At 42.6% G+C, this 19,470-nt stretch overlaps 1 protein-coding gene across 4 annotated transcripts in view; it reads left to right on the forward strand.

Annotated features, from left to right (window-relative positions):
- The window catches only part of LOC129132430 (protein FAM219A-like), a 260,614-nt gene that overhangs the window by 189,717 nt on the left and 51,427 nt on the right, over positions 1 to 19,470 (forward strand). For 2 of the 4 annotated variants that reach the window (XM_054651501.1, XM_054651502.1), the window contains exon 3: positions 8,487 to 8,498. The exons of the other annotated variants lie outside the window; for them this stretch is intronic. In XM_054651501.1, coding sequence (XP_054507476.1) covers positions 8,487 to 8,498 — 12 coding nt within the window. The remainder of the gene's footprint in view (positions 1 to 8,486; positions 8,499 to 19,470) is intronic. 4 annotated transcript variants of the gene reach the window in all.

A 19,470-nucleotide genomic window follows, 5' to 3' on the forward strand; every position in this document is an offset into this window, starting at 1 on the left:
GATCTTTATTTCTATTGGTAATAAGAGTATAGAGGGGTTTGATGAGTAGTTTGTAATTATAAACTTACAGCTGGTACTACTCTGTCATGTTTAAGAAGGTTCGGAGTTCTTTTATTGTCTGGGGTTTCTGGGTTTGGCATATTGTTTCCTTGAGAGTTTGTTCTAAAGTTCATTGCTTAGCACTAACTTCGTACTCCAGGTAGATTACTTTTTCTTTTTCTATCTGTGTCTCTTTTTTTGATACTTTGTATCCTTGGAGACTTAGGAAATCTAAAAGGCTTACCATCCAGGTCACACATGTTTCTTTCATCTGAGTGGTTACTAGAAGATTATCCACGTACTGTAATAGTTTTCCTTTTTCTTGTGGAGTTTCCTAGGCCTAGATTTTTTGCAAGTTGTTCTCCAAACAGAGTGGGGGAATTTTTGAAGCCTTGAGGCAATATGGCCTATGTGAGTTGGGTTTTGTGTCCGCTTTTAGGGTTTTCCCATTTGAATGTAAAAATTTTCTGGCTGATTTTGTGGATAGGGAGGTAAAATAAGGTATTTTTCAGATCTAAAATGGTACATTTGGTTAGTTTAGGTTTTAAACAAGTTAGTAACGTATATGGATTTGTTACCACAGGATATAAATTTTCTGTTATCTTATTGACAGTCCTCAAATCTTGTATTATCTGATATGATTCATTAGGTTTTTGAACAGGTAAAATAGGAGTATTGAAATTAGATTGGCATTCTTTTAATAACCCTAACCGCAGAAAATTTTTAATTATTGGGTTGATTCCTTCTCTGTTTTCTTTTTTAGGGGGTACTGCTTAATTCTCATTGGTTGTATCCTTTCTTTAAGTTTAATTACTGTGGGGGAGGGGGGTATTTTTTGCCCTCCCTGGTACATCAGAGGCCTATACTATGGGAAATACTTGTCTTAATATTTCTTCACTAATTTCCTCCTTAATTTAATGGTTGTTAATGTTAAACTTTAAACTTTAATGTATTTTTGGTTATTTACTTCCAGAGTAACTTCCTCATTTTTGAATGTAATGGTTGTTTGTATCTGTTCTAATAAGTCTCTCCCTAAAAGCACCTTTGGCGAATTGGGTATATACAAAAACTTATGAATACCCTATTGTTTCTCTAATTTTTATTTTAAAGGTTTGCAAAAGTATGTTTTCTTAGACTGGTTTGTTGTTCTTCACACTGAAATATAATTATTCTTTACAGGTATTAAAGTTTTATTTAAAACTGAATATGTGGCCCTTGTATTAACTAAAAATTCTACCTTTTTTCCTTTTTTTCCCTAGCCTTATTGTTATAACTAGTGGATTCGCTGGGGTGGAATCCCTTGGTCCTCCTTAGTTGTTTTGTATGTGTGCAACCACTTGTCAGTTACCTTGTCTTTGTTCTGGGTATTGGTTTTTCTAGTGATTAGGTTTTTATAGATTGTTGTCCTAGGGTGATGTTATGATACTTGTATCCCCAATCGTGTGTTCTGTTTATGCTGGATATTATATTCTGTGCCTTCAAGACTGGCTGAGAGCGAAGGCAGGGAGAAAAAGAAGCACAGAGTTTTGTTATCAAGAACTAGACTCACTCCTCCACAGTCTGCTGGAACACTGTTGTCTGGGCACGGACAAGGCAGAACACCACACTCCTTTTGCTTTTGAGTTAGTTAGTTTAGCTAGCTGAGGCAGTCTGAGCTTTCCCTGGACTGTTTTTCTTTCCCTTTTCTTTGAACCATTCAAACCTGCTCCAGACTGGGACCTGGGGAAACACCAAGAGCTTGTACTTTGTAGCCTGCTGGGGCCTACTCTGCTGCCTTTCCCAGCACCGGAGGGACTGATAACACAGTGACCACCCCCAGGAGAGACTTTCTGAATTTGTCATCTCTTCAGAGCAGTGAATGAGTTTTGTCATCCAGTATTGTTCATTTTGTGTGCTGGGGAGGGCTTTGCCTGTTAAATAAACAGGTTCCACTTCTCTATGAGGAAATTTTTTACCGAACCAGGTGGGGGGAGGGGGCAGATGGGTTTGCTTTTTGGAGGGGCCCCATTTTGGAGGTTTTCTCCCAAATTTGCCCTAAACCAGAGCAATTGTACACTGGTTTCTGCCTAGCTGAGGTGGATTTTGTTTGGGTGGTTCCTGCTTGTGTTTTCTTTGCTTTTCCTCCTGTACTACTGCCACTAGCTTTTTTATTTTTTGTTTATATCCTTTTTTCTGGTTACTAAATACTCTATGTTTCCTCTAGTAAGACTTTGAGGTTTCTCCTTTCCGGTCCCTGGATTTATGAAGTTTACACCTAATATCTCTAGTAGACTGTCCAGAAATGAATTAACTAGCTGATTCATCCTTATTTCAGACTCTGGATTCAATGATGTATGGTGACGTATAGTATCCCTTAAACACTTTAGAAACTCGGACGGAGTCTTGGAAAGCCCCTGCTTAAGGGAATATAGGGCAGACTAATTTATGGTCTTTGGAATAGCTCTTTCTACTCTTGTTGTTATCTACTTTTGATAATCTCCTAATTTCTTTACTTCTGTTGATTCTTTGGGATCCTATTTTGGGTCTTGGAGGGGGAAATATTATTTTACATCTAGTTGTTTGCTTTTGTAATGATCCTCTGCTAAAGTCGTTGTTGTCTTTAAGATTAGTTGTTTTTTTGTTTCAGTGAAAGCATCCAGTAGTAACTGGATGTTAGCCTAATTTGGATTGTGTTGCTTGATAACATACCATAGACATTTGGTAGTAAGTATTAGACTGATGTGATAATTCCTAGTAATCTTTTCCTATGCTTCTAAATTAAGAGTGGTAAATGGCACTTTAATCATTAATTTCTCTTTTTCTGTTCTCACTGCCTCTTGCAGAGGGGCTTGTAATACTGCTTGTTTCCTAGTTCTGAATGAAATTGGATTGTTAGGAGGCGGATGGGTTTAAGTGGATGTGTTTTCCAAGTTTGAGTCTTCCTCTCTTTTGGGGAAGTTCTCCTCTTTTTTGGGAAAATCTTCTTTATTTTCATCTTTATCCTCTCCTCCCTTCTCCTAGGAGGAGTTTTTAATAAATTAAATGTATTTAGTTCTTGTGCCTCAGCATGATAAACTTTGTCTGATCTTATACATCGTTGTTTTATACTGTATGTTGAATAGCAATGTTTGATTTGCTTTCTTTTTGCTTTGTTTTCCTTTTAAGAGTTAACACTAGTGGGTCAGAGGGAGTTCTGAGCCCACAGTCCGTCTGCTATTCTGGGTGATTTTTTAAAGTGAAAAATATATTAGCATACAAAATTTTATTCTATTTACTTTCCTGTTTTAAAAACAGTATTAACTGTAATAAGGTATTATAATCTAAAGTTCTAGTGGGTGGCTACTTCGCTCCATCCTCTAACCTGTATAATGGCTATTAGTGTGTGTAATATTGAATTAAATCTTTTTTATTGTCTGAGTCGCCTCTACTGGCGACTTCTTTTTAGTAGGTTAAGATATACTCTAAGGGGTTAGCCTGGGGAACTTTTTTGCTCTGGTTAGTTCTCATTATCTCCTTCTCCTTGTCCTATTTTTTTCTACTTAAACCTATCCTCACAGAGCTTTACAGTCTTTTCCTAGTTTTCCTCCCACATACACCCCTAGGTGGCAGGTATTAGATGTGATCTTCTACACACAAGTTGTAAGATCTTAGGTTCTGAATCAGCTTGATCAGGAAGCTTTAATTTACACTAGGGGCATGTGCCTTGCTGTCTACTAGAACAGCAATACCAGCACCTCTCACAAACCCTGTATTGTAATAGTACTCATGCAGGGTGTCAGCCTCTTGATGCACTAAAGGCTCTCAGGAACTGCCCGCAGAGGCAGGCTGTTCCGTTTATTACTCCGGGGATTTTTAAATCTTTTACAGTGGGTTGTTCCTAGTTTAGACTTACTATATTACTAGCTGAAGCCAAATAAAGCCTCTTTAAATGAACTTGTTCGTCTCCTTTATCTATCTAATAATTCACAGGATTCAAAGACTCTGAGGGATCAAGTCTAAACCACTGGGGTAGAGGAACCCCTTGAGTTCATCTAGCCACAGTTAAAATGTGTATAATTTACACAAATCACTACTTTTAAACACAATAAATGTCTTCACTCACGCTTCTCTACTTGTTTCATTTTTCTGTGGGGCGCTCCCTGCCCTCATAGCCTGCCCTAGTCGTCACTCTGGGCTTCACCTGGCCACTTCAGATGTGGGTAGAACTTTTCCCCGCACATCATGGGTGCACTCATTTGCTTGCTTTTTCATACACTACGCATTTACACGATTATAAACACATTAACATTAATTACAATGTCTGGACACCACAAGTACACAAAGTTTGGGTTCACTTGACTTACTCCTAGAGTCACTAGTGGTCGCTCTATCGAATAATGAATTTGTCCCTAGTCTTCCCACTTGCTCTATCAACCAGGGGACTTCTGTTGCTGACTGTGTTCTTGGCCGATGGCTGCCTGTATGCACAGGGACAAAGCTTTGCACTCAGACGTTTCTGAGTGGCCTACCAGTAGTCCTATCTCTCTCTCTCCTGGGGCCCTTTGATATATATACTGTTTATCTGCACACTAGTAGGCTGTTGTCTGTCTCATAGGAGGCAAGCTGAGACAGAGTAGAGTTCCTCCAGGGAAAATCCTGACACACACTTAGGAGGGCCGACCCCCTTCCTGCCCTTATGAGGAATGAGACAGTCTCCTACCTGGCTCACCAAAATTATTTGTGGGAAAAAAACTTAACTCTACAACTTGTAAAAGTTGTAAAGCCGGTATGTTTATTACAGCACTGAATGCATGTGGGGATCATTCTCCCTAAAGGACATGCACACCCCTGAGAATTCCTGATCCTTGTTTATTCCCCTTTACTGGTACATATGCATAGAGTTTCACAATAGGTTCATGCATATTTATTTTACTGTTTTTGTGTTACAACTTGCAATGAATCTTTGTACAGAGAACTCTCTGGTCATTTTGTTCATCTCTTGCAGACTCAGTCTTGGCTCTTTGCCTTTGTTTTAAAGTTCAAGGGGCACCTCCTATTTCTTCAGCTTGGAAATTCGCATTCTTTCCTTGGCTGAGGCAGTTTTTGCAAGCGCAGCAGAGTTTAACAGATTAAACAAGTTAAAACAGCATATTTTACCTATGCTAGCAAGCTACAGACTTAATAATTCAAAGTGGCACATTTCACCTAAATCCAAAATGGATTTCTACCGTGTTAAATTTCCACTCTGTTTAAGAACAAACAGCCCCATCAAAGAGGTAGATGACTGACCTAAAAGCAATGCATGCATGTGTTGAAAACATTTTCAGGTGGTCTGAAAACTCCTGTGGGAAGCAAATGAACAGATGAATCAAGAAACGTTACTGTGATGGAGGTTGCTAGGTCTAGTCTGTCACTCCCTGGTGTGACAGGCTGTAAATTGGCGATGGTCCGGTGAAGGCTGCTTGTGGTCTGGCGAAGGCTGCTTGGGGTGGCAGCTGGGCTGAAGCTTGTGGTGGTCCGCTCTGAAGCATCAGCGGGGGCATTTGTGTCTTTGCATGGTACTGCTCTGCACTTTGGCTCTGGTTTCCCAATATTGGACGCCCTTCAAAATCATACTTGGACCACCATTGATTAGCATAATTCCTTCCCTTATGGCACCAAGGGCAAATACTGGGACTTGTGGATTTGGCCTCCCCCTTTTTGAAGCAGTCATTTTTCAAATGCTCAGATTTCCTGCACCTGAAGCACGTTCGGGGGTCCCCCTCCTTAAGAGCCTTTTTCTTTAATTGCATCCAGTTATCATGAGGGTCAGGAAGGAATAGATCAGTCTCATAATCTGAATCTATTGGTCCTGGATCAAAGGGCTCCCCCTCCTCCTCACTGCTAGAGCTGAGGTCAGCAATATAAACTGCTAACGACCATGAGAAAGGATGCCTTCCCCTCCTTTGTCTGGGCAGGGGTGAGGTTGATGGCTGCCACTGCACTTCAGTATCAGAGGTGCCAGTTTCAGGTGGGCAGGGAGAGTTAGCGTGAGGAGAGACAGAGCAGGGTAGGGGGCCAGTATTATCCACAGAGGATACAGCCTGAGAGTGCTTCTGCTTATTCAATGTCTCAAAAATTATTCTGCAGGATGGGAGCATACACATTGCTGGCTCATGTCCTGTAGCAGCTAAATCATAGAGCATAACCCCCACATCATCCCAAACAGCAGCTGTAAAAATAGAGGAGTCCAGCTTTGGCAAAAATTTGCCATGTTTCACTAGCAAAGCAATCATTAGTTCAAAAACGCCTCTCTCTTCTTTAGATGTACTTTGTTCTATGTTCCCCCTGGCTCACCTCCTTTCTCCGTGGGGAGATTGTTTCGGGCCTGCTCCTGGTTCTTGCACCAGCACTTCCAGTTCTGGGGGGCTCACTGATTGCAGCCAGATAGGCTTTTCCTTGCTCCTCACATGGGGCTACCAATTATCGGCAATGGAGAGAGATAGGGAGACTTGACTGTTGATCAGAATCCCAATTTATTGTGGACTACATATGCTTATATACTATTCTAGGACGACTAGTAATTTTTTACTACAGTGATTGGGTTAATCATCACATAAACAAACATACATTTTGCAACATCTCTTGCTTGCAGAAGTTGATTTAATCTTCTTTTCCTGTCAGCCAGTCTTGATTCAATCTTCTTTCCTTGATTCAATCCTCAAAGCTCTGTTTGTTCTTGCCAAGGCATCCTGATTATCTGTCCTAGGGTGAGGTTATGATGCTTGCATCCCCATTCATGTATTCTGTTTATGCTGGATATTATGTTCTGTGCCTTTAAGACTTGCTCTGAAGAGGGAAAGTTTTGTTTGGGTTTTCTTATCAGCCTGGCGAGACACAGAGACAGGACAGTAGCTAGTGCGTCTTTTGCTTTTTTTGCTTTTGCTTTTCGCTTTGCTCTCTGGCTCTTGCTTCTGCTCATTAGCTAGTTTAGCTAAACAGTCCAAATTTCTTCCTGGACTGTTTCTCCTTTCCTTTTTTTCAACCGACTTGAACCTGCTCCAGACTGGGACCTGGGAACACCGAGAGTTTGCACCTTGTGGCCTGCAGCAGCTGCCCCAGTGCCATAGGGACTGATAACAGAGCGAACACCCCCAAGAGAGACTTTCTGAATTTGTCATCTTTTCCAGAGTGGTGTCATCCAGTATTGTTCATTTTGTGTGCTGGGGGGTGCTGTGCCTGTTAAATAAACAGGTTCTTTCCACTTCTCTGAGGAATTCTTCCCGAACCGGTTGGGGGGAGGGGCTGTGTGGGTTTGGAGATTCTCTACCAAATTTGCCCTAAACCAAGACATTATCAAATCTCTTGTGCTAATCAGGTCCAAAGTACTCCTTGTGTGCCCCAATAACAGCTCAGAGGACAGGATCTATGGGGCACAGGGGATCTATAGGGCAGGATCTATGGAGCAGAAGGTGTCTATGGGGCACAGGGGATCTATAGGGCAGGATCTATGGGGCAGAAGGTGTCTATGAGGTAGGATTTCAGGATCTATGCTGCCACAGGTGCTTAACATGGTTTTCAGGCAAATCAGTTAAATAGTTTCTCCCATCGGTAAAATACAGCTTACTGTTTCACAAAGATGATTCATTATTATACTATACCATGAAGAAGCAATATTTTCTGTGTTTAAAGAAGTACATTTTTACTTAAAGTTACAGCCATAAGGTTTTCTTTGCTCACTGGCTAACTACACTGGATGCCCTGCTCTCCTATGCATCAAAGCCCAATAGTGGATATAAACAGAGAAGTCCTTCCTTCCTATAATCACATGAAGGTCAGATAAATGAGTTTTGGGACTGAGACTGGTGCATACTGCTGGAAAATAAAGCCACTTTGGGAGACTCATGGTTTAAGTTTTGGTCAGGCCCAGAGCAGTCATTTACCTATCCTCCTCTGTGCTGAGGAATAGCATGGCACTTCTGTTTGGTGTGTGCTTTCTGAAGAGAAACACAAAAATTAACATCAGCCTGGCCATCAGAAACCTCTCTGTAACTTGTGCAGTCAACACTTGATGAGTGTTACCCCAGAATGAGCCCTTCATTGCTCTGCATGCAATGAACTGGCTTCTTGTTGCAGTAGCTCTGAGAAGTTAAGAGCTGTATCCTCAGAAAAAAGATGAAAACATTGTATTTATAGTCCCTAGGTAATTTATCAGTTGTGAAAAATGCATATTATATGATTGGCTTTTCGCAAATATTAAAATGAATACTAGATGTGTTATGTTGGAAAGTTATGTTGTATTAATCCTTCTTTGTAGTGCTGTACTAATCTTTTTAAGCAGTGAGGTGAATATAGTTTTAGGCTACAGAAACTATGTGATGTAAGATACTTTTTCTAACTAGCTCAAGGAGAGATAACAGCAACAAGACACCAAAAACTCAAGAGAAGAAGTATTGCCTCTTTATTGGGATGAACCAGACTTTGAGGGACCAAGACGATTGATTTACAAGATGAGAGAGAGAGTTGATAATAACCAGGAAGCACCCTTTGTTTGAAAAGAATATTTGCATCATGTATGAGTGTCGTGGTTTGAGAGGAAGTGAGTGTTTTGGGATGCTGTGGTCAAACCAATAGGTGCTCAGATTTGAATATTGGCACCTAGTGTGGCCACTGAGGACATGGATACGCCTCTGAGAACATGGGGGGTTAAAAGCAGAGAACTCCCAGGAAAACTTTCTCTTGGGTTCCGGCAGTGAAACAGGTCAGACCTCCCCTGCCCAGCTGCTGTGGGCTGGGCAGGGGAGGGGAAGCCATGCGGCCAGGTGAGGTAGGCCTGGGCCCTGAGGATGGAAGGGTGGAGGAGCACCAAGAGACATCGGGCAGCCACCCCCCCCCAGGAGAGAGACAGCGAGAGCCGGTGTCTGTGCCTGTGCCACCATGAAATTTGATAGCATGGCCAGCGAGAAGGAGAAGGGGGAGGGGGGGGTAGCAGTTAGAAGGTGCCCAGCAGGGCAGCGTGGTAGCTCTGGACAGACAGAGCCTTAGATTTTTTAACCCTTTTCTTGGATGATGAAAACCTTACAAATGCTGATCCTCCTGGAGTTGAATGAGAAGAGAGATAGGGATGAATAGCAGAAAATGGGCAAGTGTGATGCAGGTTTGTGCAAGTGAAAGATGTCTGAGAGAACTTGAGAAGAATTCTAGGTGGCAAGAGATGACGGAGTGGCCTTTGGCTGGACTTTTCTTGTATAGCCATGGACAGAACCTTTTTTTCCTGTGACATAGAGACTGCATCTAGGGGGATGCAATGGCTCAGAGCCAAGAGAGTTCAGTGTTGTTATGTGAAGGAGTGTGGGAACAGAGACGATGGGTGAGGAGGGTGGTTGGTTAATAAAGCCTCTGATTTGGCCTTATCATAAAGCAGAGCAATAGGGCTCAGGAGCTCAGTCCCTGAGTAGGGACCGGGTGCCCAAAGCTAGCTCGCTCATGCCAACGCCGCGGGTCTACCATCTAGCAAGCATGGAGATTATCAGCTCTATAGTGATTAGCAAGCTCTTAGGATTTCAGCTTTGCTTGCTAGGTAATAGTGCCCCGGGCTTGAGGCTGCAGCAGACGGAGAGAGAGGAGAAGGAGAAGGAGAAGGCGCAGGCTGTTCCACGGAGATGGCTTTATTTGGGGAGGTCCGTGAAGGGTCTCTGCTCTTCTTCTTTCTCAACTAATGGGGTACAATATGCTTCTTTTATAGGGTTGGAAAGGATCCAAGCTTGACCAATGGTAAGGAGTTAACATGACATTGCCTTATAGGGTTACAGAGATAGGTTAAGGGCGGAGGACAGGGAAACAGGAATTTTCTTTTGCTGTTTCAGCATTCCTATTGTTCATATTCTCCATGGTGCTTTTCCCAAACTTATGGGGTTTACTACAGTTGGTGCCCTCAATCTTAAGTGGAAGAAAAGATCTCTGTTCTTGAGACCCCTCGGCCCCAGGGGGTGAAATTTGGGGGGGACAGGTGTCCTGAAAGTGAGAGACTGTTCTCTTTTTGGAACTGGGCAAAGCACCCTTAAAAGGGGAACCCTAGAAGCAGCTCTGGTCCATGTGCAGTGGTGAGAGCACTGGACATGGAAGGAAGATGTCACGATGGCAAATGATCTCCGGGTGGTGCCACGTGTGACATGGAAACACACAAAGTTTCAACTGTGTTTCCTGGGGAAGCCTATGGCACAAGAAGGACTCCTCTTCTCTTGATGAACTGAGAATTGGTTATCTGAAGGGTGGTGATGGACTGAGAGTTGGTGATCTGAGGAATGGCAACTGAATTGAGAGTCCAAGGTTTTGTCTTACTGTGATGTATTGGGAACTTGTTTGGGGGGAGGAGGAATGTTTGGAAGGTTTTCATCCCGAGTTCTGTGTGTTTCTTCTATATGTCGTAAGTTTATAAAGTTTTTTTCCTTCTATTCCTAAGCTGGAGCCTGCTTCGCTCTTCCTGGTCACATCTCACAGTAGACACCGGGAGAATGTATTTTCATGGGGGCACTGGCATTGTGCCAGCGTCAAACCATGACAATGAGATATATGAATATGCAACAGGCTATTGCTTTTAAGGGTTAATCCTTAGTTAGCGGACATACTGTTTTGAGCAAAGCATCCGGACGTCCGTAATTCTTTGCTTTTTCTTTATTGTCCTTTATTGTCCTAACTCTGACTGTCCAAATTCTTATTGCTCTATTTTTTATTACTATTCTTATAACTATTTTATTACTATTAAACTTTCAAAATTTTAAAACAAGTGTTTGGCGTTTTTCACCTCAGTTATGTGTCTGATCAGGCCTTCAGGGAAACTTAAAACTGTCGCCAAAACTGTGGGAAAAACAAAAACTCTCCAACAACATTTTTAATGTTAGAATCAAGGCATTACTTTATTTTCTGGCCAGGATGTACCACAGAAATCACCTCATCCACACATAGCCCAGGTGTGCAGAGAGAATCATTCCATGACACATGAATTTTACAGGATTTCCCCCCAAACTTTATACAGTGAAAACTTATAGAGATGGACTGTTTCAAAGTTCATTGGTCCAGAGTTGAGCAACCCCCAGTATTCGGTTTCCCATTGGATCCAAATCTCTTCCCCTCCAAGATTAATTAGATCTTCATTCTTTGATTTTCTTATCAGTCCTTTCCAGACCAGATGTCTCCAACTCTGCCAGAGGCAGCATCTGAGGGTAGATGCTTGTTGATGGCCTCTGATGGCCCTTGATCTTTTGGGCTACTCCCAGTCTGTTGATATGTTGAGTTCATCAGACTCCACCTGGTGGAACAATGTCCTGGAACGAAATTTAAAATTCTTTTTCCCCAGGGCAAAGGCAAACAAAACCCCTTGACTAAAGTTATACAAAATTTTTTAAACTAGTACATTTTCCAACAAAACCACTCAAAGCCTGTTGGTTTTTGTGCCAACTCTCATCCATGCCAAAGGGACAGAGCAGCAGCCAGATCAGCAAAACATAAGAAAATGTGAGAAATGGCTACTCACTTTTCATAAATTTAGAAATGTTTATTAAACCTTATGAAAAATACAACAGAAGACTTAATAGAGAAAATGTTACAGTGCCAGGAGCAAAGGATTTTCCCCACCATATGCTCACCCACACAATGGAGGTTTCACCTTTTAACCCTGTGAAAAATGCCAATCACTTGTTTTAAAATTTTAAAAGTTTAATAGTAATAAAATGGTTATGAAAATAGTAATACAAATTAAAGTAATAAGAATTTGGGCAATAAGAGTTAGGACAATAAAAGACAATAAAAGCAAAGACATACGGACAGTATGGGTACCTTCCTGGGCAATAAAGCCCCGACGGCACACCCGCTAACAAAGGATTAATGCTTTAAAGCAATAGCCTGTTGCATATTCATATATCTCATACATGATGCATAAATTATTTTTAAACAAAGGGTCTTCTCTGGTTATTGTCAACTTCTCCCCCTTGATCCTCTTGGCTCCTTGAAGGTGAGAAGGAGGCAATTGTCACTCTAGGACACAAAATAAAACAACGTGAACACTGGAATGTCCAAGGTAAAAAAGGGGGCAGTTTAATTTCTGACTCCAACATTTATGGATTTCCAAAAGTGACAGTGGATTGGAGGATGACAGTGCCACCTCTCCAATGACACTGGACAAACCAACAGTCCATCAAATTTCTCCTCCTCCATAAAAGAATGCAAAACAATTAATTATTTACATAAAGTGTGTGAGAAAGTTCATTACAAGAATGTAAACATCAGAAGACAGAAGAACTTAGAAAAAACAAGGTGACAGGCAATAATTTTTCTCTAGGGAATTTAGGTGTCGTTTGCTGTTATCTCTGTGTGAAGAATTTCTTGATCATCTCATCCCTTACTTGAGCTAGTTTAAAAAAGTATCTTACATTGCATAGTTTCTATTTTAACATTATGTTATAACCTAAAACTACTTTAAAAATATTATTACAGTATAACTTTCTAACATAACACATATAATATTAATTTTAATATCTGTGAAGAGCCAACCATGTAATATGTACTTTTCACAACCCTTTAGCCCCTCCCAAAATTCTTTCCATCGACTCCTTCTTCACTGTCCAGTAGTGGAGTTTACTTCCTCAAATCCTGATTGGAGGTCAAATGTCGCCATAGTGACAAGCTGACCCTCCCAAATGTCCCAATCCCGGCTGTCCCTTGATAACAACACAGGGGGTAAAACATAAATATAAATCTATAAAACTTTTCTTAACCTATATACATGATATTTGTTTGTTAATTGTGAGAGTCAATCATCGCATTACTCATCTATCACAATCCCCCCTTTTCCTTTTCCAGAGATTATTTGGCTCAAACAATTTAACTCAATTAGTCATACTAGCATCTGTTGATATGGGCAAGGACAGAGGGAACGAAAGGGAAAAGAAACAAAAATTTCCCTAGATACCCTTAACCAGAATGATCAAAAGGACATTACAGAGGTCTGGTATGGCTTTTACCCCCATCTACCTTGCCTATGGAGTTGCTACCCATAGGAGGTGTCTCTTAGTGATGAGTACAAAGGCCAACTCATTCTTGCCCTCCAGTCCCTTTTGTATTCAAAGACAGTTGGGGAATTGCAGAGGTCCAGTATGGCCTTTTGTCCCTACCTTACCATGCCTATGGTGTTGCTACCTGCAGCAGGGCTATGGAGTCTTCTTGGGAGCAAACAAAGGGGCCAACCCAGTCTTGCCCTCCTTCCTTTGTCTTATTTTCATAAGGAAGCTGCCCCATCACCTTTTATGGTCCCTTGTGCACTTCCCCTCAAGAGATGCTCATAATTCTTTCTCATTAAAACATGAAAAAAACAACAGTTCTTGGGCTGGCTCGTGGAAACTTGACTCTATTTTTTTTGCATCCTGTTGTTTTTCTGGTTGTCGCTTGGTCTCTGCTTGAGAGTCAATCTCATTTCCCCCAGCCTGGATGTTACGGTCCATTCTTTGGGTTCTTCTACTGGGCCTTTAACTCTTTTGGCATGAGTCCATCCCCGCTCTGCAGTTTGCATGGCTGATTTGGTGGTGAGCAGTACCTGAAAGGGACCTTCCCACTGAGGAGTTAGAGGCTGATCTCTTAATGACTTAATCATAACCCAATCCCTGGGATTAATATTATGGATTCTGAAATTCAGGGTGGTAGTTTGAGGAACTGCCCCTTTATGTCTTAGCCCATCTAAGGTTTGTGCTATAGACAAAACATATTTTTTTGGCATTGGTTTCCCCTTCCTCATATGTGGCAGCCTTCTGGGATGAGGTCAGGAAGGGTAACCCAAACATCATTTCATAGGGTAACACCCCCAAATCTGACCGGGGTTGGGTCCTAATTCTTAATAAGGCCAAAGGGAGACATTTTATCCATGGCATTCAGATTTCAGTCATTAGCTTAACTAGAGCTCTTTTAAGAGTTTGATTCATTTTCTCAACCCTACCAGAACTCTGTGGATGCCATGGAGTGTGTAACTCCCATTTCATTCCCAGGGCTTGAACCACTTTTTGCAATATCTTTGATGTGAAATGAGTTCCCCGGTCTGAATCAATCCTGTTTACCATGCCATATCGGGGAATGATTGATTCTAGGAGTGTTTTACTCACAGCATTGGCATTGGCTTTAACAGTGAGTACCGCCTCTACGCAATAAGTCAAGTGATCTACTATCACTAGCAAAATCTTCCACCTTGTACCTGGGGAAGCTCAGTAAAGTCTACTTGGATGTTTTGAAAGGGCCTTAAGGCTAGTTCTTGCCCTCCCCTGGGTGTTTTCATCATGACCTTCTTATTTACTTGTTGACATATCACACACCGTTCAGTCACCTGCTTAGCTATCCCAAAAGTTCCTATGTATCCCCAATCCCTTAGAAATTGATCACTTAGCACTTGTGTACCCCAATGTGTTGTCCCATGTATGCCTTCCAGCATTTTCCTGGCAAGGGGCTTATTCAACATTTGCCTCCCATCCGCTAATCTCCACTTCCCTTCTTTATCTTTCTTGGCTCCTATTCTGAGGAGTTCTTCCTCTTCTGCCCTACTAAACACCGGGACTTCTTGTATTTCTCCCATGGGGGTTAACACCATCATTAGTTTTTCTGTCCCTGATTCCGCTGCATTTTTAGCTTCCAAATCCGCTAAATTGTTCCCTCGCGCCTCTTGAGTCACTCCTTTTTGATGTCCTTTAACATATACTACTGCTACTTCCTCTGGTAATTGTAAGGTTTCTAACAATTCTAAAACAAGTTTCTCATGAATCAGTCCCTTTCCCTTTGATTTTAATCGCCCCCTTTCTTCCCAAATTTTTCCAAAGGTATGCACTACGCCAAAAGCGTATTTTGAGTCTGTATATATTGTTCTCCTTTTCTGTGCTAATATTTCCAGAGCTTGTTTTAAGGCATATAGCTCACACACTTGGGCTGACCAGTTGGAAGGTAACTTTCCCTTTTCTATGGCTACCAACCCTTCATCCACTATAGCATACCCTGATACTCGGTGCCCCTGGATTACCCTTGAAGATCCATTGATGTACAATCATTTCCCTCCTTGGAGAGGTTGATCCGTTAGATCATCTCTTACTCTACTTTGATAGTTTATAATTTCTAGACAATCACGTATTAATTCCTCACCTAGTTCTCCATATAAAAACTGGGCAGGGTTGAGTTGGTTACTCACGATCAGCTCTAAATCACTATTTATTAAGATGGCTTCATACTTTAGCACTCAGGAATCAGCGAGCCATTTCTCAGCCTTTTGGCTTAGGATACTTCTAACTGAGTGAGGGGTATATACTTTCAATTTTCCCCCAAAGGTTAATTTTTTGCTTTCCTCTATGAGTACAGCAGTCGCTGCCACCGCCTGAATGCAGGTCGGCCATCCCTGGCTGACAGGGTCTAGTAGTTTTGATAAATAGGCCACCGGTTTCCTGGATCCTCCCCAGTCCTGGGCTAGTACTCCATGAGCTACCCCTCTTTCTACATCTACAAACGGATAAAAAGCTTTGTCTAAGGCAGGAAGACTCAGTGCTGGTGCACTGACTGATTTTTGCTTTAAAGCTTCAAACTTTTGTTCATCGTCTTCTTCCCACCTAATGTCTTCTTCTACTAGCTTTTCATACAAGAACTTGATGACCTGTGTGTATCCATCAATCCACAGCCTACAATATCCCAACAGGCCTAGAAACCTTCTAACTTCCCTCTTAATTTTCTCAGGGCTCAGCCGCCGGCTCCCTTGACAAATCACATGTCCTAGGTATTTTACTTCCCTCTCTACAAATTGGATTTTCCCTTTTGATACTCGAAGTCCTTGGTTCCCTAGAAAATTTAACAATGCTCTGGTGCATTCCCAAACTTCGTTTTCTTCCCATCCTGAGAGAAGCAAATCATCTACATACTGGATGAGCTTTATCTCACGTTTGATGGAGAAGAGTTGTAGTACTTCTCCCTAGGCTTGACCAAATAGGTTTGGGGATTAGAAAAACCCTTGGGGTAATCTAGTCCACCAAAGCTGTTGCTTCTTCCCGGAATTGGGGTCCTCCCATTCAAAGGCAAATATATCCCTACTGTCCTCTGCCAGTGGACATGCCCAAAAAGCATCTTTTAGGTCTATCACACTAAACCACTGGTGTGAGGGGTTACTTAGTAGTGGATAGGGGTTAGGCACTACTGGGTATTGATTCACTGTTCTTTTGTTCATTTCTCTTAAATCTTGGACAAGCCTATAAGTCCCATCTGACTTCTTTACTGGTAATATGGGTGTATTATGGGGGGACATACATGGTTCTAAGGTCCCGTCCTCAAGTAGGTCCTGGATCACTGGCCGTAGTCCTCGTCTCCCCTCCAGGGAGAGTGGATATTGTCATACCTAGTCTGGATGGCTCTCATGAACTATTTTTATTACTATAGGTTTCATGTTAAATTTACCCTGATTTTTAGGTTTTGCCTGCACTATCTCATGAATTTTGTCCCCATCTTCATCCCTTTATTGGAGAAGCTTAACTACCATTTTTCCTTCCTCTGGGAGTACTTAAATGTCTAACTGTACCTGTAAATCCCACCCTAATAGATTGCACCCTGCTTCTGGAACTAATTGAACATCCCTGATTCCTACTGTATTTGCCCCTTCAAACTTTACTTCCTTTATAACTAAGAGCTTGAACTCCTCCCCTTTTGCATCCAGTGCTTGTATGGTATCTTGAGCCTTTTTGGACCCCTTCGCGATTCTACAAACATAAGTTCTTTCAGCCCTCGTGTCTACTAGGAATTCAAATTCCTCCTCCTGGGGGCTTATTTTTAAAGTTATCAAGGGCTCCTGATGGTATTCTGTCCCCCGGAGGTAGATCCCCTGACACCCCTAATCTTCCACTTCTCCTTTTTGCTCAGTCTCATGGACCCTCAGGTCCTTTTCCCTCTGGGGGCAATTCTTTCTGATATGTCTATTCTCTTTACAGTAAAAGCAAACTGGTCCTAGGTTCCCCTGTTTTCCAAACTCCTTTTTGTGCCCAGTCCCAAGTAGCTGCATCCCCCCTCACTCTATCTTCTTGTACTCGGAGTCCCCCTGCCTTAAATGGGTAGTTCTTTACGCGCTGGTTTCCTTCCCTAATGTCAGTTACCATTACCTTGGCTTTTGCCTTGGCCTTCTCTTCGTCCCTCTTTACATACACCTTTTGTGCCTCTCTTAAAAGATCCTCTAACCCCCTTTCTTGCCAACCTTTTCTAACTTTCTCCGTATATCTGGCCAGGCATGAGTGATGATTTTCAGATCCCCAGGAGGTCCTTGCACATGCTTCCTTTCCCATATCCATATCCCAGCCACCCGGACCATCTGTCTTTCCTCTGGTGTAAACAACATAGTCATTATTGATTGCATTTGTTCCCATGTATAAATATTGGGCCCCAGAAACTGGTCTAACTGCTCCACTAACCCGAGGGGGTCCTCTAATAGTCCTTTTAGTTCCTTTTTAAACATTCTTACATCAGAGGAACTGAGAAGTACAGTTACAAATCCAATTCCTCCCTGTACCCCCCCCAAGGGGTACTTCCTTCAGGGGGTACAGCCCCAACGCTTGGCTCCCATCCTCTGATCTCCTTTCCTCTCTTTGTGCTACCCTGTCCCTGGTGTTGTGGCTAGGCCCATCAGGGGGTAGAGGAGGTAGAGTTGGAGCTACTGGAGGTGGGGGGGGCAAGTGGTCTAATGGGTCGTATTTATTACAACGGGGATTTTCGGGGTCTCTCCGACCCTGGCTGTCGTACGTGTTGGGATAGCGAAATCCAGCTAAGCACAATCTGTCCGGGTCCCTCAGGCAGGGTTCCAGCCACAGTCAATCTTAGCAAGCAGCTCAGCTCTTAATTGAGATCAGCTCTTTGGTGAATTCAGCTCTTTGGTGATTTCAGCTCTCTGGTGATTTCAGCTCTTTGCTTGCTAAGTGCCTGGGCAGACGCAGGGAGAGAGAGGAGAAGGCTGTATGAGGTGCCACAGAGGTGTCTTTATTGGCAGCTTCTGTGAAAGGTGACAGTGACAGCTCTTCTGCTGAACTGGGCAGAAGTGGGTGTTTATATAGGGTATAGGGGTTTTGGGAAAGAGTCCAATAGTAAGGGTTGAGGCAACTATGACCTATTGTCTTACAGAGAGATAACGAGGGTCTAAAGGCAGAAGAGGGGCTTCTTAGGTCCAGTCATCATGACTAGGCATTTCTTATCTTAGGCAACTGACCGCCAGGGAGGCCTTGCAGGCCCTGTGCCTGCTATAGGGTCCCACTCTGTATGTTCCACTACCTTGAACACGCTCACCTTTGTTATAGATGGATAATGAGATGATAGGGTCTCAAAATTAAAGAATGAATATTGTGTGAATATTAAGACAAACTTTTTCTTTTTTGATGTATAGTTAGTTTATTGTAGTTTAGGTGTCATCTGTTCTCCCCATAGTCCCCATAGTTCCCTTCCCCTGCCCCCGCCCCCCCCCCCCCCCCCCCCCAGTATTGTTGCCATCAGACAGCCTGGGTTGTCTAGGACAGGTAGAAAGAAGGCATGCACATGTGCCCCTTCCATGGGACAGTTGGGAATGGAAAAGCTTGTTGCTAAGGGGGTGCAGCATGACAACACCTGATCTCCAATCAAGTTACAAGAAAGCAGTCTCCACCAATAAATGACAAAGAAGAGTTCACTGACAGACTTTGGGAGGGGCCAGGGTTGGTTGATGCAACCCCCAGGGGTATAAAAGACTGAGCATCCATCTTGAAGATGAACCAGCCATGTGGTAGACAGCCTTGAAGGCAGTTCCCAGCGCTGCAATTTTTCCTTATTTAGTCCTTTTGTTGTATTTTTGTTAAGGCTTAATAAACCTTTTAAAATTTTTAAAGTGAGCAGTTGTCTCTCACATCTTCGAGGGTGCGGTTTCCCTTTCCCAGCAAGCAGCATATTCACTCTCTTCCTGATTGAATTGTTTCTTAGCTCTTACATACATATTTAATGCCCATCATATCCATCCCTCCTCTGACCCATATCTCAGCCAGTATACGTGATCACTCCTAATTTCCCTTCTGGTCCATTCCAATACACAGTACTGAACCATTTTGCTCTCGTCCTTATCTCTGGTGTTGGGATCATGTTTCCAAAAGGCTAGTTTCCTTCCCAGTGGACTATCTGGGGGTATGCCCATTGGTTCCTCTTCAATATCTGCTTCTTCCTTTGGGGATTTGCTACTCACCCATAATCCCATCCTGACCAGCAGATCACAGGTCTTTCCCCAACAGAGCCCTCCTTTATAACCACAAGCCCTTCTGACAGAGCCCACCTCCCCCAATCAGCCAACTACACACTCTCTCAGCAAGGCCTGCCTGCCTAAGAAAGGCGAGGGAAAGGGGGAAAAGAAAGAAACCAGGAAAGGAGGAAGGAGAAAGAAAGGGAAGAGAGAGAGGAAAAAGGGAGGGAAAAAAAAGGGGAAGAGAGAGAAAA

This window comes from Agelaius phoeniceus, chromosome W (assembly GCF_051311805.1).
Source record: "Agelaius phoeniceus isolate bAgePho1 chromosome W, bAgePho1.hap1, whole genome shotgun sequence".
Classification (NCBI taxonomy): Eukaryota; Metazoa; Chordata; class Aves; order Passeriformes; family Icteridae; genus Agelaius; species Agelaius phoeniceus.